Here is a 17,465-nt window from a genome sequence, read left to right as displayed (position 1 = left end):
AATAGCTAACATTTACCTATGGTCCCCCCTACCCACTACCTATATGGTAGCCTCTATACAGAACCTTGTAAAAGAATCTGAACATCTAAAATAACAAAATTATAACTGCAAAACAAATGTAATACACAACAGTGACTAATCCTATCTATGTTAATATAAAAATGAAAGGAAGCTTATTTGAAGCTTTTTCTCCTAAGAAGCCAAAATCTATAATACATATGAGTTTCCCATCACTGATCTTCAGCTAAATACATTACATATAAAATCACCCGTCAGTTATAAGAAAAAAATTAATTTTATCTGTATGAAGTCAATAAAAATATATATATATTACTTGCTTGCTACAGCAGCATAAGCTCAGGAAGAAAATGTAAATAATACAGTTTCCTATGAATTCCTATATTTACAAATAAACATTTCAATTTCACTTAGCCAATGCAGCAGTAAGACCTTTTAGACTTTTTTTTTCTTCTCTAATTTTCCTTATTCATCCTATAGCTCAAAGTTTACTCTTTTACCAACCTCTCCCTATTTTCCCCTAGTGTTTATTAAAAAGTTTTAAACATACAAAAAGTAGAGAATATTACCATTAACCTCATATAGCCATCCCCCAGATTCAAAATTTATCAAAAAATTGCAAAGGTTGTAGGTTAGAATTCTTTACCATCTTCCAATCTAATTTGTTAAAAAATACACACACACACAATTTTATCTGATATTAGAAAGTATTTAGAGGATCTACAAAAGCAAGTGACACAGAGAAGTATCTGCTTCATACTGATGACAGACATGACATATAAATGATCACAAACACCGTATTAACAGAATATGTTAAATGCTGTACCTTAAACCACACTCTGCCAACACTACCTAGAGCACTCTCAATTAACTGTAAAACCAGGTCTTCTGACTGACCTTTGAAGCAAATTAAATGGGTTACCAACCACTGAAGACTAGTAATAAAACTTAACTTTGGTGAATTATTCACATTAAAATCTGGTATTCCCATCACGTTCACTTAATCTCAGGCTCTTCATCTATAAAATAAGGAAGTTAAATTGGATGATCTCCAAGGTTCCTTTTTAAAATTCAGTGATTCATGCATTCATTTATTCATTTGCCTTGCAATTAAATATGTGCCAAACACTGGAGATTCAAGGGTGATGAATAAAGACATAGTATTCCTGTCCTTAAGAAGCAAGGCAGATGAATATAAATGCAATAACATGTCTTAAGTCCTATACTGTTAATCAGTAGAGGTCTAAAAGAAGAGCAGTTTGTTTTTCCTCAAACGTGGAGAGGTAGAATCTGGAAAGGAATCCAGAAGCAGTGATGCTTGGACAGTCAATACAATGTGGTAGCTTAAGAGCACAGACTCTAGAGGTCAAGAAAAAAATGGTTAAAAGATCAATAAAAGAATTTAAAATTACATCAAAAATGTCTCTCTAACACAAGTCAGTAAAAGAGAAGCAGAAGAACAAAAAAGAGATGGGACAAACGGAAACTATTAGTAAAAAGGTAGAAGTAAATCCAACCGTATCTAGAATTCCATTAAGCGAGAGAATGGGACCTGGTGCAACCACTTCCTACACGTTTGACCTCGGAAGAGTTATATGTACCCTCTTTGCCTCATTCTTCTAATCTACACCTACCTCATAGGACTGTCGCGAAAAATAAATGAGTAAATGAAGGCGGAGCGCCTGGCATAGAGTAAAAGCTATATATATACGTATTTATATATATATGTGGACTATCTACTATTACTGCTTTTGTTGCTGGTAGTATTCTTATTCTTACTTTAATAATATTCTTATTATTTTAAAAAGAACAAATATTCCAGATGGCAACTAGAGAGAAAAGTATGATCAAAGGCATGAAAATGTGAGAAGTTCAGGGAACTACAAGTAGTCTGTAAGCTAACTTAAAGTGTGAGGTGAAGGCAAGAGGATGAAGTCAGGGAAAAACTGTGAAGGACCTTTTATGGGATACTAAGGAATACGGTATGTAGTAGGGATCACTTAAGGTGATCAAGCAGGTGAATATCAGGATCAGATTTGTTTTCCAAAGATCATCCTGGCATCAGTATGAATCAGGCGAGAAAGTCGGAGACCAGCTGAAAGTTGTTAAAATAGTACAGGCAGGAGAGAATGGTAATATTGTTATCATAGAAGAGAAGGATCAGGAGAGATGGCTACAACAGGTATTTGGGGGAACAAAAAGGATGAGGATTACATCCCTGCCAACTGTGGGAAATGAAGAAGGAGCCTGTGTGTAGACTGTGATTTCCAGAAAGCTGGTCTACAATACCACCTGGCAAAAGGAAGTGCACTAGGTACTTGTTGGACAACCAAAAAAGGATTTAAAACATTTATTCAACCCTCAATTTCTCTAAATTCCACAAATTAAGTCAATTTATTCACTTCATTTGCTTACCTTCTAAAAACTAAGGCAATATTTGCCTCTGACCTACATTCACAAAATAAAATTTTAAGTATGCTAATACAGGCAGAATATATGAAAAGAGTAAAATCATGTCATCTCATTATTTCTTATGTATCTGAATTAAGAGTCTGCTGTATATTCTACTATAGAAGGTGTATCACATATTTTCCATGTTAACAGAAAAAACAAACAAACAAACAAAACCCGCACATCTTTTTGACCAAAATGCCAGCTTTTAATGAAAAGGACAGGGGCAACCTGTTATCTAAACTCAGCTTCCAGTGACTTTTCACTAATTAAAATTGAACAAAAAGTCCCACTATATTCTTATTGAGTTTATTAATTCACTAATTTAATATTACGTTATAATTCTGCTTTATTTAGACAAGTACTAAAAAACCCCCACAAAACCAAAAACCAAAACTTTTTTGCTTTAAAAAAACCCCACTGTACACAATTCCCCCTAGTGAGTAGTATCCCAACTAACCTTTCTTTTCTTCCATTAAATTGCAGGAGAGAGATTTTTCATCGTACTTTCACTCTCTTCACTATCCTCTTCTATGATATAAAGTAGTATACTGTCCCCAGCCCTTATCCCTGCTCACAGAACTCCTGGCAGAATTTCAAACCAAACCCTAAAGCATCCTCAGGCAACTTCTATTTCATCATTCATTACTTGTGATCATTCATCTGTTTTTATGGAAATGTGAAACTAAATATGATTTGACAAAATTCAACTAAATTCTTTTAAAATGACTATCGGAAATACAAGTACACATAAATAATTGTTTGAAAAGGACTGCAGACAAGAAGAAAAATCAAATTTACTGGGAAAACATTTTTTAAAGCACCATAAATGTGTTTAAGTTGAATGTGGAAGGATGAACTAAACTTTGATAAAACTACTCTTTTTAAAAAGACCAAAATGCAGAGAATTTGAACAAATGATCTTTCTTCCCAGAAGCCTACCTCAAATGTTAGTAAAGTCAATAATAAACCAAAGAGTAGGACATTATAAGTTTTCAATCAAAACTTTAAAGACAGTATGGACATTAAAGCAAAAGTAATGTTATTTAAATGGTGAAAAGAAAGTGATGGACAACACAGGCACAGGGGTCAGCCTTGGTAGGAGGGACATACAGGCTCCTAGGCTGCATGAAGGGGGAAGAGGTATGGTGGAGATAGCAATTTTAAAGCAAGCAGCGAAGAAATGAGATGATTCTAACCTTAGCAAGTAAGACAAATATCTGAAGATTATTTCCTTCAAGTGGAGAAGGGGGAAACAAAGAAGGAACCAAAAAAAGGTGAGCAAAGTTTGAAAATGTGGTGGAATTTTAAGAGCAATAAGAAAAAGGGAAAAAACCTGGAAGCAACAGTGAACTTCCTGCTAAAATTAGATAGCATGATTTTAGAAAAAAAATCTCAACTGACAAGTTTTTTAAGCAAAGTTCTAATGCCTAGGGGAAAACGAAGTATTCATTTATTTTCAGTAACATCTAGAAGTTGCTGCTAGGACTGGGGATTTGGCAAGGTGAGAAAAGTTGGGAGTACGAAGTATACGTGGGAAACTAGAAACAAAAATTAAGCTGGAAAGGTTTTATCTGAGGAAGGTAATAGAAGGTAGGGGTTTTAAATGCCTGTTAGGGAGTGTGAATTTAACCTGGTGAGGAAGCTACTGAAGAATTTTAAGGAGACAAGGCATAGTCACTATAATATTTTAACCACGGTAAGTTTTAAGAAATACACGAACGGGTGAAAACTGAAGATGCTTTTATGGAATTCATTTTTTAATCAAATTATAATACTAAGCTAGTGGTTAATGCCAAGCAAATATAAGACAGTAGTGGATCATTAGTTTCACTTTTCAATCATGTAAAATTGTCATAATTACCATGAAAGAGTACTCATTAATATGTTATCATTTGTCTGTTTACATCGAACCTAGTATAAAGATAACAAAAAGAACAAGTAGCTTTAGCTTACATAAATCCCCAAACAAATGAGATATACCAAATTTACACTGCTTTCTCTTAAATGTCAAGACATCTCATCAATGCAAAGATAAAGCCAAGCTGAAAGAGCACCTTATCTCTATCCTGAATAAACAACAATGTAGATATTATTTGTGAAAAGGCTTGATAAAGGGTGGAACTTAAACAAATTTAGATTTGCCTAAACTTACGAATTTAAAGTACCCTATAAATTTTCTTATTCCACAGCCACACCTAAAGCCACACACACAAAATGATTAAGGCAAGTGCCTTTAAAACTATCAACATACTCTGTAGCTTAGGACAACAGGAAGGAAACTGAATCAGACATTTACTCTGGAATCATTATTTCTTTAATACTTTTAAGTAGACTGGTGGCACTAATGACCCTTCCTTCCAGCGTACAACTAGATCTCTTACACTGCAGGTAATTCTCACTTTATGTCTATCTAAAAGAGGTTCCTATTTTGTGAATCCCTTTTGGAAACTCAAAGTTTCTTCAAAATAAAAAGTGTGAGAGGCAAACTTCAGATAAATAAAAGCAAACGCTGACATTCTCTATAGATAAGCCCAGGCAATAAATGTATTGTATACATCTGCTTTTGGTATTCTGGTAAAGGAAGTTCCACAGGTCTCTGTGATATGGCTTTCTACTTTGTCATGCGCTTGGGTATTAAAATGCTCCTTAAAATCTACAAAAAAGGTCCTACCTATTGATATGAAAATTTTATGAAACAACTTCAGACACAGGGCCTTCCTCAATCACTTAAATTCTATGTAAAAACTAAAGCAGAACCTAAGGTCAAATTTAAAGTTTCTGGAAGACAAGTTTTAAAGAGCTTAATTGAACTATTTATGTATATATGTATTTATTTATTTAAACTAAAGCTAGAAGATTAGAGGTAACAACTATGTGAACCATTCATGATGAAGAAAACTACTTTACAGGATGGAACAGTAAGTGATAAAGAATTGTGGACTTCTGTGAGCAGAAAACTGCACACATTTGGAAACAGTACAGCAGGTTGATTCTGCTCAGACGACCTTAAAATTAAAAAGTAGATCTGTAAAGCTTTCCCTGCTAAAAGAGAAGCATCAATTGAAGAGACCAACCAAAGATTACTACTTTGACATAAAGATAAATTAGGTGATTTTTAATCTTACAGTGTCTTGGAGAATTTGGCAGTCCTTGGCAGAATCAACAATGAGAATTCTCATTTCTCGCTACTGCTGCACAGCTTATGAGTCAGATTTCACCTCTTGATGTCATTAGAACAAACAGAATTAAATGTTAAAAACACCGTGTATATGGTTATGCATACTATAACGTCATTTTCTTTTCAAGCTAAAAAGTAGCCTATTCAGGCAGCTAAAAGTGCTTGTAATTTAAATTTAGTTCAATGTTTTTTTCAAGAAGAGGCTATTGATTTTCTTTCTTACCCATCTATCAGACCCCTATTTCATTTCCCTTACAAATTACCCTAAACTCCAGCGTCAATCATTTCAACACACGCCAAATTTTCTCACTCCCTTGCCCACCTAAACCACCAATGACTAACCTTGTATCAATGTAATCATCACTTGCTCTTATCCTGCTCCCAGATGCCAAGTACCGTTATGGAAGAGAAGACAAGGACACTAAATCTGCAACACTGCAAATTCATAACTCCTGTTTATTTGGAAGGCTAAGGCTAATCAGCAATCCTTTTCCCACATTCATCACTCTTTCCTTATCACCAGGTTTGATCACTCACCTCTAGAACCCAGTCCCACTCCCTAACCAAGACTCTTATCAGGTAAAATATTTCACTTTGAAAAGCAGAATCTGTTCATTGTAACTCTTGACCCAGTTTTTCAAAAATTTACCTTCCTATAAATTACTGTACTCTAGCTCTCCTTTCCATTACTACCAAACTTACTGAATATACAGTATCATCCCTTATGCTGCCTCCCATGTACTTTTTAAAAAGTAATTTTGCATTTCAAACTTACAGAAGTTTCAAGAGCAGTACCAATGTCTTCCATCACTCAGATTCATCAACTATTAACAATTCACTGCATCAGCTCCATCACCACCTTTCTTTCCTTTCTCTCCATATAACACACACACACACACCTGCCCATTAGTCTTTTTCTGCACCATTTAATAGTAGGCTGCAGACTTGACGCCCCGTCACTTCTAAATATCCCAGTGTGCATTCCTCTAAAACAAAGACACACGTCTACCTAAGTTGGGCAATCAATATTGATAAACCTGCCATCCAATCCACAGGCCCCATTCAAATTTTGTCAACTATCCTAATAACGTTCCCTTGTCCTTTATGGCCTAGGACCCCATACAGCAACATGTTAAATTTTAGTTGCATTGTCACTTAAGTCTCTTCAATCTGGAGTATTTCCCTGAGGCTTTCTCTGTTTCATGTCCTCAGAAGTTTATAAAGAATACAGACCTTACATCTATAGGATGACCCTGAACCTCAGTCTGTCCAATGTTCAGTAATGACCAGACCCAGATCATCCTGCCTTGGCAGGAGCCCCACAGACAAGACGCTGTGTTGTCCTCAGTGTACCACTTCCGAGGACGCACAATGTCAACCCATCCCGCCACTAGGAAAGTTAGTAACTTTGTCTTGTTAATGTTTCCCATGTTTCTCCCCTGCAAAGTTGCACTTTTTCCCCTTTTAATTAATTAACTTGGTATCTTGGGGGACATATACAAGATTATGCTAAGATCTTCAAACCAGCATCTACCAGTCTTAGCCTCCGGCAATGACACACAAATGAATCAACCACCACTATGATAGTCGCCAAACCACCGTTCTTTCTACAATTAGCAGTTGGCATTCCACTGTAAATAGGAGTTTTCCCTTCTTTCTCACTTAATTGTTTATTTACTTATTTACATCAGTATAACTCACGGATGCCTACTTTAATCAGTGGTCATAAACAACTCAGTCAAGGTCCTATCCGTCCTCATGGAGCTTATTAGTAAGAAAATACAATAAAAGCTAATTTAAAAAAATAAGAGTTTCAGACAGTGACAGATATTATAAGAAAAATATAGTAAGGTAATGTGATAGACAATGATGGAGTATGAGGAAGGAAGGTAGTCAGGGAAAAGTCTCTAAGAAAGCAGTGTTTGAACAGAGCTGCTAAAAAAGGAATCAGCCACAGGAATATTTTGGAGAAGACAATTCCAGGCAAAGGGAATAGCTAGTACAAAGGCTCTAAGCCATAAATGGGCTTTGCGAGTTTGAAACACAGAAAAAGGCCAGTGTAAATGAAGCACAGTAGAAGAAGGGAATTCGTCTTACAGACATTTTTGTATATATCTTCCCTAACAGAAGTTTCTTACAAGAAAGGACATTATTCACTTCTGTATCTCTAACTGACTGGTTCATTCATTCATCTTTTTGTTGTTTGCCTACTGTATGCACCAGACACTCTGTAAAGCACTGCAGACCTAAAAAGGTTTAAGAAGAAGGCTTTGTTGTTAGGAAGCTCACAACTTAATAGAGACAGACCTCTAAACAAATTCACTGCAACACAGAGGACAATACAATACAATAAAAGTATGTTCAGTGGTAATACACCACATTCAGAAAATAGCTTATTTTTTTAATTGTCAAGTTTTGAAAGATTAATCTATACCGCCTCTAATTCTTCAATTCCCAATCCTTCCTTTGTGCATTGCAATCTCACTTCTACCCCTAAAACTAAAATAAAACATTTTTTCTTAAGTTCATGAATAGCCTTGCCAAATCCAAAAGATGCCTTTCAGTTCTAATTTTACTTTAGGTTTTTCTACCTTTCGTGAAATACTAATCCTTTGGCTTTTAAGACACCACTTCTTTTTCTATTTTTCTCCCGGCCTCTTAGGCAGCTCTTTCTCAGTCTTAATTATTGACTCCTCTCCTCTTCTTTAGTTTGCTTTAAAGTTGAAGTTTCAACCTTTGTACATTACACATATGAGGTAAAAAAATCAATTTCCATATTCAACGATTCCCCAGTTCAATCTTCTAGCCTAAATCTCTCTCCTGAGCTCCCACAACCTGTTGAGCATTTCTATTTGGCAATCTATATAAGTATCTCAAATTCAACATGTCCCAACCTTCACAAACTTCTCCACTTAAATCCTTACCACAGTAAGTGACACGACTTTCTAACCAGTCACACAAGTTAAAAAACATGTCATTCCATACTATTCCCTCTCAATTCCTCCCTACATTCAAATGAACCTTTTAAATCCTAGAGATTCTATTTTTAATCTGTTAATTCCATCCCTACTTCCACTGTGAATCTTTCATGGATCACTGCTAGAACCTTTTCACCAATACCTCCGTATAAAGACTTAGTTTCAATCCATCCTCTACAATAATGCCAAAGAGATCATTAAAAAGAGAAGTTCTGCTCCCTCTTCTGTCTAAGTCCATCACTTTTGCTCCGGCCCTCAGGAAGGACATCCCTGCAGGTCACAAAAGAATCTTAATGATTTCGTCCTCCAACAACATCTCTAGCTCTTGCTTAGCAGTGGTCCATATTTATTCTTTGCCATGTCCAGTAATACACGACTGCATGATAACGTTCTCCCAGTGACTGTAAATGCCTTTCCCTAACTCTGGAATACCTAGCTCAGTTGAGGTGGCACTTCTCTAGGAAGCTTCTCTTACCATCTCCTACCACACACTGAATTAGGTACCTCTCTCCTATAGTACACCTCAGCATCTTGTGCTGCCTCTAGCAAGCTTATCACACTGTATCAATATTGTGTGTTGACTGTCTGTGAACTCTCCAGTGGCAGATACTATGTCTGTCATTTCTACATCCTAAGCTTTTAGAGCAGTGTCCGCCTCCTAAAAGACTGAAGTTCATTAAAGGAGTGCATAAACTCATAGTCTTTATTATAAATTACTGAATTTATATAAACAGTTCGTGCTCTTTTGCCTTAATTTTAAGAGGTACATTTTATGTTTCTGAAAAAAGAGGGGAAATCTTTTTGTATGGTTCTCAACATACTTTTATGAGTGAATGGCTTACTACTGAGAGAATTCATTAACTCTGCTTTTCTTTGGTAAATATTATTTGACGCAATGATTCTGAAATCAAGTAAAAAAAATTTAGAAAACTAAGAAAGAGAGAGAATTAGGGAGCAGTCTGACTTGGTAATTATGCTACCTTCCTCCCTGGGTTCTTCTCATTATTATACTGGGAAATGTCCATTACTAAAATATTCTAGTCCAAAATACTGGAAAATTTTCCTAACACAATCTCACTTATCAATCACAATGATTTCAATCTTGTATAGCATTTATAAATAAGATTTTAGTTAGGTAAGAAAATAAAATGGAAAGAATTCATTTAAATCCATCTATAAAATTAAAAGCAGCAAGTGAAACTTAACTGCTTCCTGTATTATCTTGTTCTATACTAACTGCATGCATCATTTCATGCAATCCCACAAAAATCCTGTGGGATTGGTACTACTATTATCTATTTCCCTTCTTCTTTTTTTAACAGCTGAGAACACTGTAGCTTAAAAGGGTGAGGTAATCTTTGTAAGCTGCACTGCTAGGAAGTGGTAAAGCTGTGAGCTGAACTAAGAGCCTCCTAATGCCAAAGCTGATGCTCTTAACCACAGGACTATACTGCCTCTAGCTGTGCCTACCCAGAAAGGACTCAAAAGTCCCTTGGAATGAGTCCCTTGGAAAAAGCTTTCAAATATATCTAACACTAGGACTTAATAATAAGTGTGCAACGTCTTCAGATACCGAATACATAAAAAGGAAATACTGAGCTGTCCATTACTGAAATGTTATTCCAATAAATAACAACAGTGTGTCACTCTCTCACAGGAATCTTTCATTGTTCGGTCATAATCTACTATCCTAAAGTCTTATCCTATCAGTTTTCAAGATTGCTTTTCAAAGCATTAGTTAGTGGCTAATGTGTTCCCAGTGGAATAAAATAACATGAATAGTAAACACATATGTACTCTAACTCGAGGTGATAATCATAAAAATACAAAGAAATTTTAAGTAACAGTGATCTCATATCTTTGCATTTCTTGTCACAAGGCAACATTTTGGAATTTGTAACTGCAAATCACTGGTAAAAAATTACAAATGAGACTATAAGTTTGGCACAATTAGCAAATTATATCACATACATAAAACATCAACATTTTTAGACTCTTGATAAGACCATATAAAACAGTACAGTGATAATTTTCTGCCTTTATTTATGTATCTTCAACTAAAGGAAAACAATCAGAAAATCGCTTCCCTCTTCACGTATCATTCAATGCTCTTAAAAGTAGGAATTAAATATCTAGAACAAGGGTTGCAATTTTTTTCTGTACAGGACCAGATAACAATTATCTTAGGCTCTGCAGGCCATACAGTCTCTGTCATAACTACTCAACTCTGCTGTTGTGGTACAAAGGCAACCACTGAGCGTGGCTGTGTTTGAATAAAATTTTATTTACAAAAAAAAGTGGCAAGCTGGATTTGACCCACGGGAAGTAGTTTACTAACCCCTGGTTCAGAGCGCTCGCCCAACTCTATGCCTATTACTCTACTAAATTCATGAGCCAGCAACAGTGTATTGTCTCACTGCATTTTTCCCTCAAAAAGTTGTAGGAGATTATGTGTCTAATTCAAATCAACACATACACAGTGCTTCATAAAGTACGACAATCAAATGCTTACCATCCCTCTCATTTTCAAAGAAGGAATTCCCACAAGGTAAGTACCTTGTACCAAGTACAGACATCAAAAATTAATTAAGAAGTTATATATTTTTTATAATCTCAGTGCAACGGCATAACTTAATACTCACCAAAATGAAGTATAAACACAATGTAACGTGTCTCTCTCATTCTTCCAATTTATTATTATTTTTGAAAGAATTCTTTTAAACATTAGAGACGCCAAATTTACTTTATGTTTTGAGAGCTAAATTTAATCTGAGAGCAAATTACTGTTGCAGGTATATCAAGGAGTTTAGCCAATACAGGGATAACTATTCCCCACTCTAAAAACAATAACCCATCAGAAAATTTTTTAAATTTCAGTTTTATTCTGCTTCATAGAGAACAGCAGAGATAAAAGAGAAGGTGAAAGGGAGAATACTAACGTAGGAAATAATCTGCGAACGCCTGAAGTGGATTCTAGAACCGGGGAAAAGATATGTATGGAAATCCTTTCCCACACCCTGCCATTTAGCTGTTTTATAGAGGACTGGGTGAACAGGTAAAGGAGAGAAAGTAGACATAAATAAATCTCAGTTTACAAGCATATTTACTTAAAAGAGGAATCTATAATTGTTGTGACTATAAAATTCACAGCTGCTCTCTTCGAAGACTGAAGTAGGAATTTCCATGTTAACTTCCATTTCCCATTTAAAATTAGGAATCCTGTGAATGCGTGTATACGTTCAGCAGAGTATTTAATATAAGTAGTATTTAATGGTAAGTACGATCATAATGGTGTAGTAAGTATTACCCTTAGTGGATATAATAGTTAAGGCACCTAAAAATAAATTGAAATATTTCCAAAAGCAATTTTCTCCCTTAAAGCTGAAAAGCTGTTTTCTCCGTTCAACAAGTTAATAAAAGAAACAGTAACAAACCTAAGAGACTCTGAACACATGAGATACACTGAAGAATGAGGTGCTAAGGATAAAAGGTAAAAGGAGAAAATGTTACATATGCTCAGAATTTTTTCTATCACTGCTTTAAGGGAAATTTCTCAGACTCCCCTAATTTGCTTAACACACTTTGGGTGAAATGTCCTTGGTTTAGAATTAAAACTACTGTATGACATTTTTAAAAAGGTCACACTGCATTATTTCATATAATGCTGGGAATTACACTTATCCATGAGGACCATAATATAACTGTGACTGTGCTACAACATGTCTTTCAAGAATGTTCCAAACTTGAAGTCCAACCTTAAGTAAAACCTTCTGTTACAGTAAGCTAATTTACCTGAATTTCTAGTTTTTCATTAAAAGAAAAAACAAAGGTTTTATTTCAAAGTTCAACTTTAAGCAATGTTTCTCTGCAATTCCATATATGAATTAAGAGAATACTTTAAAAACTACTTACAGTAAATATCCGTCTGCCAGTTCGATCAAAAGTTACACAGTACACAGACGACAAGTGTCCAAGAATTCTTTTATGCATTTTCATGTGCTGATACACTGCAGTGGGAACCAGTCGCTCAAGCCTGTATTTTCCATTCAGCTTCCTTGAAAACAAAGTATCCGCTACCAAGAAAAGGGGGGGAAATAAGTATAATTCAGAAATTAATTTTCTTAATCATCCTCTTTTATGAATTCACATATTTCAGTTTCTCATATGTTGGTAAAAATAAAGATGCTTTCTAAGGTATACGGCTCCTAGTTAAAAGTCTTCAAAATAGTCAATAAGAGCCCATTATTTCACCTGAAATAAGTCAGGCACTATTATCTTCACTTTACAAACAAGAAAATTCAGTTAAACGACCTGTCTGAAGTCACAAAGTAAGGCATGAAGCTAGGATTAAAACTCAGACTTCTATACTCTCTGGCTAGTGCTCTTTAAAAACCAATCACTTTATATGACATTATTTCTTTCAAAGGCCCCTATGAGATAGGTTTTCTTACAAAAGCAGTTAAAACTGGATCCAGTGATTTTTACTTTTCATCAACCAGCAATTCGTGAACACTCTAAATATGACATACTGAATGATGTTTTTAAAAACTCTGCAACAAATGAAGACAGAGGAATAATCTGTTGCATTATTTAAAAAAAATAATTAAGCTGGGGATCTTGCCAAAGACCTGCATAATGATTCGTTTTCTAGAACCTAGAGCTCTCTCTTTTCACCTCACCCATTTCAACCATCTTTCAAGACATGACTGAAATTTATCTTCTGTCCCAAAGCCTGAGATGCTGACTCCAGCCCAAAATGTTCTTTTCCATCTAAATTACTACTGTACTTATTTTCTATACCAATAATTATAGACAAAGAAGGCACTCAATAAATACATGTTGACTGATCTGCAGGCACATTATTCACCTGTAGATTATCTTTAAATACAAGGCTTTTTTTGACTGTGACTGCCATCTACATTGGACAGAATAAACACTAGTTTCTCACTTAAATGTAGTCCCAAAGAAAATTAAATATATGTACAAAGTACTATTTAACCTAGGTTTAGAGCCTACAATTATGCCCTAAAGTTGATGAAATACGAATATCTCAGACGTATCATAAAGAATCTCAGTGTTTATTATTTTATTCACATACAATAAATGTTTGGCTTACACTACATTTGCAAGCAAAAAGGGAAATCTTGGGGACTGGTGAGGAGATACGCAGAATACTTTGCAGGTTCTAAAGCAATAATAATTCAAGGAATAATTACATTATGCTTATATGTTCTTTTACTACATCAATCATTTTATATTCTGATAGAGTACATCTCTTGCTGTTAGCATACAAGTCTTATGATACAATCTATTTCAACATCTGCAATATCTAAGACAAATGTTGAAAGTTGTTAATGAGCATATTTAGGCTTAAACTAGTTATATAATAACAGTGATTCAATAAGTTTCTAATAAACCCTGGTACATTTTTGCTTATGCATAGAAATGGCCTGGTGAAAGACATCCTCCTGTGCTTTGGCTCCAAACTGATTTGGAGCCAAGATCACACAAAACCACAGGCATCAACTGTCCTGCCAAATGAGAACTCAAATGATCTTATCCAAACACTAAGGATCAATGACATCTCACTTATTGTCTGTTTTGTAAGAAAATAAGTGATAACATGTAACACAAATGTTGACAGTGCTGCATTACCAAGACGTAGTTTAACTCCCTCCATACAAAATTTACAAAATTCTCAAAATGTCAAATTTAAAAAAAATATTTAACACTGTTCAGGAATAAAAATGATTATTGGAGATAACCACAAAATCAAAACCATTATTTTAATGATGATCAGGCACTTTTACATATGTCAGAATTTTTAGATGAATTTGTTATAAAGACTATTTATAATTCAGGGTTGATAAAGCAAAAAATACTTCCTTCAAGAGAAAATGTTACTACTCTCTTAAACATAGTTTTTACTGAATCTTTACCTAAACTCGGATTAAATATTTTCATTTTAAGAATCGACAGAGAAAAAGAACATCCCTTTCGAAAAGTTACTTTACAGTCAACGTTTCAAGTAAAACTTTTCAGAAACATTAAGTGAAATACATTTATAGTTAAAACTATATTCCACGCTACCCTATGTTATATTTGGTTACCAGTTAACTACTAGATATCTATACTATGACTGCATCCTAAGGGAACAGGTACCTAGCAGAGTCCTTGCTCTCAACCAATTTACAAACTTGTACAACAGTACTAAAAGATATGACATATAGTATGTAGAGTTCCCAGGTAATAAGTTGGTAGTTCAAACTTGATACAGGGATTTAGAGAAGAAAATATAAGTATGGTTCAACAGTTGAATTTCAACTGAGGAGACTGGATTTGAAGATGGCCTGACCAGGTCAAATAGGTAGAGAATTTTTATAAAGGAAGAGAGGAGGATGTTGTAGGACTCCCATTCAATGAACTCACATTTTCTTTTGCTATACCATTTGCATAATGTCTTATCTCCCCTACCAGATCTTAAGTACCTTAAGGGCAGAAATTCTGTCTTACTCGTATTTCCTACAACTGAGTGTAGAGCCTTTTAAATAAAAAAAGTATATAAATGAATCTCAGTTAATAATAAGAAACACAAGATGGTTCAATTAAATTTACAATTTTATGGCAGAAAGGCAAATGGCAATCATTTACTTTCAAAAGAAACTCTTAATAGACTAATTGGATTTTTGAGTGAAAAGGAAATGTCTCTTGGATTATAGGAACTCCTTAAATTTTATTAAACTAGAACATCAATTTTTAAAACGAGCATGGTTAAACAGATATAAGAGGTCATAAAGGAATAAGTTCTTTATATGACATTATTATACTTTTAACCTTATATCAAGTAACATGTATGACTTTGGTTTAAAAGTACATTTATTTTCGTAAGTATGGTGATGTGAAATATTGTTAAATTAAGCCTGCCAAAGCAAATCTCTACCTTCTTCACTTGGCAAATTCTTTCTTACCCTCCAGGGCCACTTTAAATGTCATCTCCTCTATTAAGGAGTGAATCTTAATTTTAAACTTAAAAATTTTAATTTTAAAAGCGACCTTACCGGTTGCCCTATAGTATCACTCCTGTGTTCAAAACTGCAATGTTCTTCACTTGATTCAGAATAAACACCAAATTCCTTATGCATCAGCCTACCAAGACCCTGTATAATCTTGTCCCCCCCGTTACACCTCTCTGACCCCTTCACTTGGTCTGCTCCAACCATTCTAATCTCCCCCATTCTTCCAACACATCAGGTATGCTCCTGACTTGGGGTCTTTGCACCCGGCCAGAAAACTCTTCCCACATATAGCTAACTCCTTGACCTCCTTCAAATCTGTCCTCAGAAGAATGTCACTTCAATGAAGCAGAACCTGATCAGCCTCTTGAAAATTACAACCCACCCCCTACCACCACCCATTACTCTTGATCCCCCTCTATGTAGCTTAGTGTTTGTTCTTTTCCCATCACTTATCACCTTTTATTTGCTAATTATGTTCACTGTTTATTTCCTGCCTCCTCCCACTACAACATAATAAGCTCCACATGGGCAGGATTTTTTATCTGCTTTGTTCTTCGATTAGCCTAAAAGCTGACAATGGTGGCTGGCACTTTGTTGATAATATATAGTTGGTGGATTTAATAAATTAATTACACATCAATAAAACAATTTGGTATAGGAAATAAAACAAAAATGGATTTCTTTATTGGACAGATTATAGATTCAAAGTATCTTGAAACAGTTCTTCATTTCAACTGCCCTGCTAAATTTACTTAATTTGGAGGCAAAGGGATAGGTAAAAATATTTACTCAATGTCTTCTGAGGGAACAGACCAGTAAAGTGAAATACAACTTCCAGAAATCACTGTTATCCATTTGAAGTATCACTCTCTCTGAAGAGAGAAAAGGAGCAAAATTGTGAACAGTGTCATTTGTAGCAAATCACTCAGAACATTCTTTGAAACAAAGTCTATGTGCACAAGTCTATAGAACTGATTACTGAAGATTAACAAAAGGCCCACGATTTCTTAAAGTTAGATGTAACTACTGTATATAACTAGATATATCTAGCCAGTAGGGTCTTAACTATTACTTCTGTGGATACATTCTAGGTAATAAAATGATAAATAAAATTCCCCCATAAGCCATTTCTTCCTAGTTCACACCAAATTATTTTTCAAGCATTGATTTATGTCTTTAATCATAACACTAATGCATACTCAATGTAGAAAATAAGAACGTAAAGTATACGTAACTCTACCACCTAAAGGAGTCACATAAAATTTTGCAGAGACTTCCCTCATAAACAGCATTTTAATAGCTACACCATATTCCTTAATGAAATAAAAGCCAGGCTTTAAGTTTGACAGACTTGTGTTTAAGTTTGACACTGTGGAGGTTTTAAGCAAGTTATTCTCTCTCTACTTCGATTTCTCAAGTTATACTTCCAGAAACATTTTCCACAAATATACTTGGTTTTCATATTATGCTATTCTGTGACATCTCACGATTTCACACTTATATAGCCAATTCTATCAATATTTTTCTTTTCTTCTGTAACTTGTTCTAGTACTTTAATATGAAGGTTCTGCTATCAGCCAATAGTACAATAAATACCCATTTACTTTTACTTTTTTGTGGTTTAAATTTCTCACTTAACTACTTAATGTATTTGGAGTTTTAGTATGTTACTGGGTGAGTCTCTGAAGATTCCCCTAATCAACTATCTGTTCCAGTCTTTTCACTAATTGATCCTTCTCTATTCTATTAAATTATCTTATATATATTTCTGTGCTAGGTTGCTGATGGCATGTCTATTTATATGTCAGTGCCAAAATTTTT

The 17,465-nt window shown here is 34.7% G+C and overlaps 1 protein-coding gene across 3 annotated transcripts in view; it reads right to left on the bottom strand.

Annotated features, from left to right (window-relative positions):
* PHIP (PHIP subunit of CUL4-Ring ligase complex) overlaps positions 1–17,465 on the bottom strand; it is a 127,136-nt gene that overhangs the window by 79,848 nt on the left and 29,823 nt on the right. For all 3 annotated transcript variants that reach the window (XM_081251351.1, XM_081251349.1, XM_081251350.1), the window contains exon 7: positions 12,541–12,701. In XM_081251351.1, coding sequence (XP_081107477.1) covers positions 12,541–12,701 — 161 coding nt within the window. The remainder of the gene's footprint in view (positions 1–12,540; positions 12,702–17,465) is intronic.

Source organism: Mesoplodon bidens (genome assembly GCF_964165515.1).
Source record: "Mesoplodon bidens genome assembly, chromosome: 12".
In the NCBI taxonomy this organism is placed as follows: Eukaryota; Metazoa; Chordata; class Mammalia; order Artiodactyla; family Ziphiidae; genus Mesoplodon; species Mesoplodon bidens.
The sequence above is the reverse complement of the archived record's forward strand: the minus strand, read 5'-3'. Positions and strand labels throughout refer to the sequence as shown.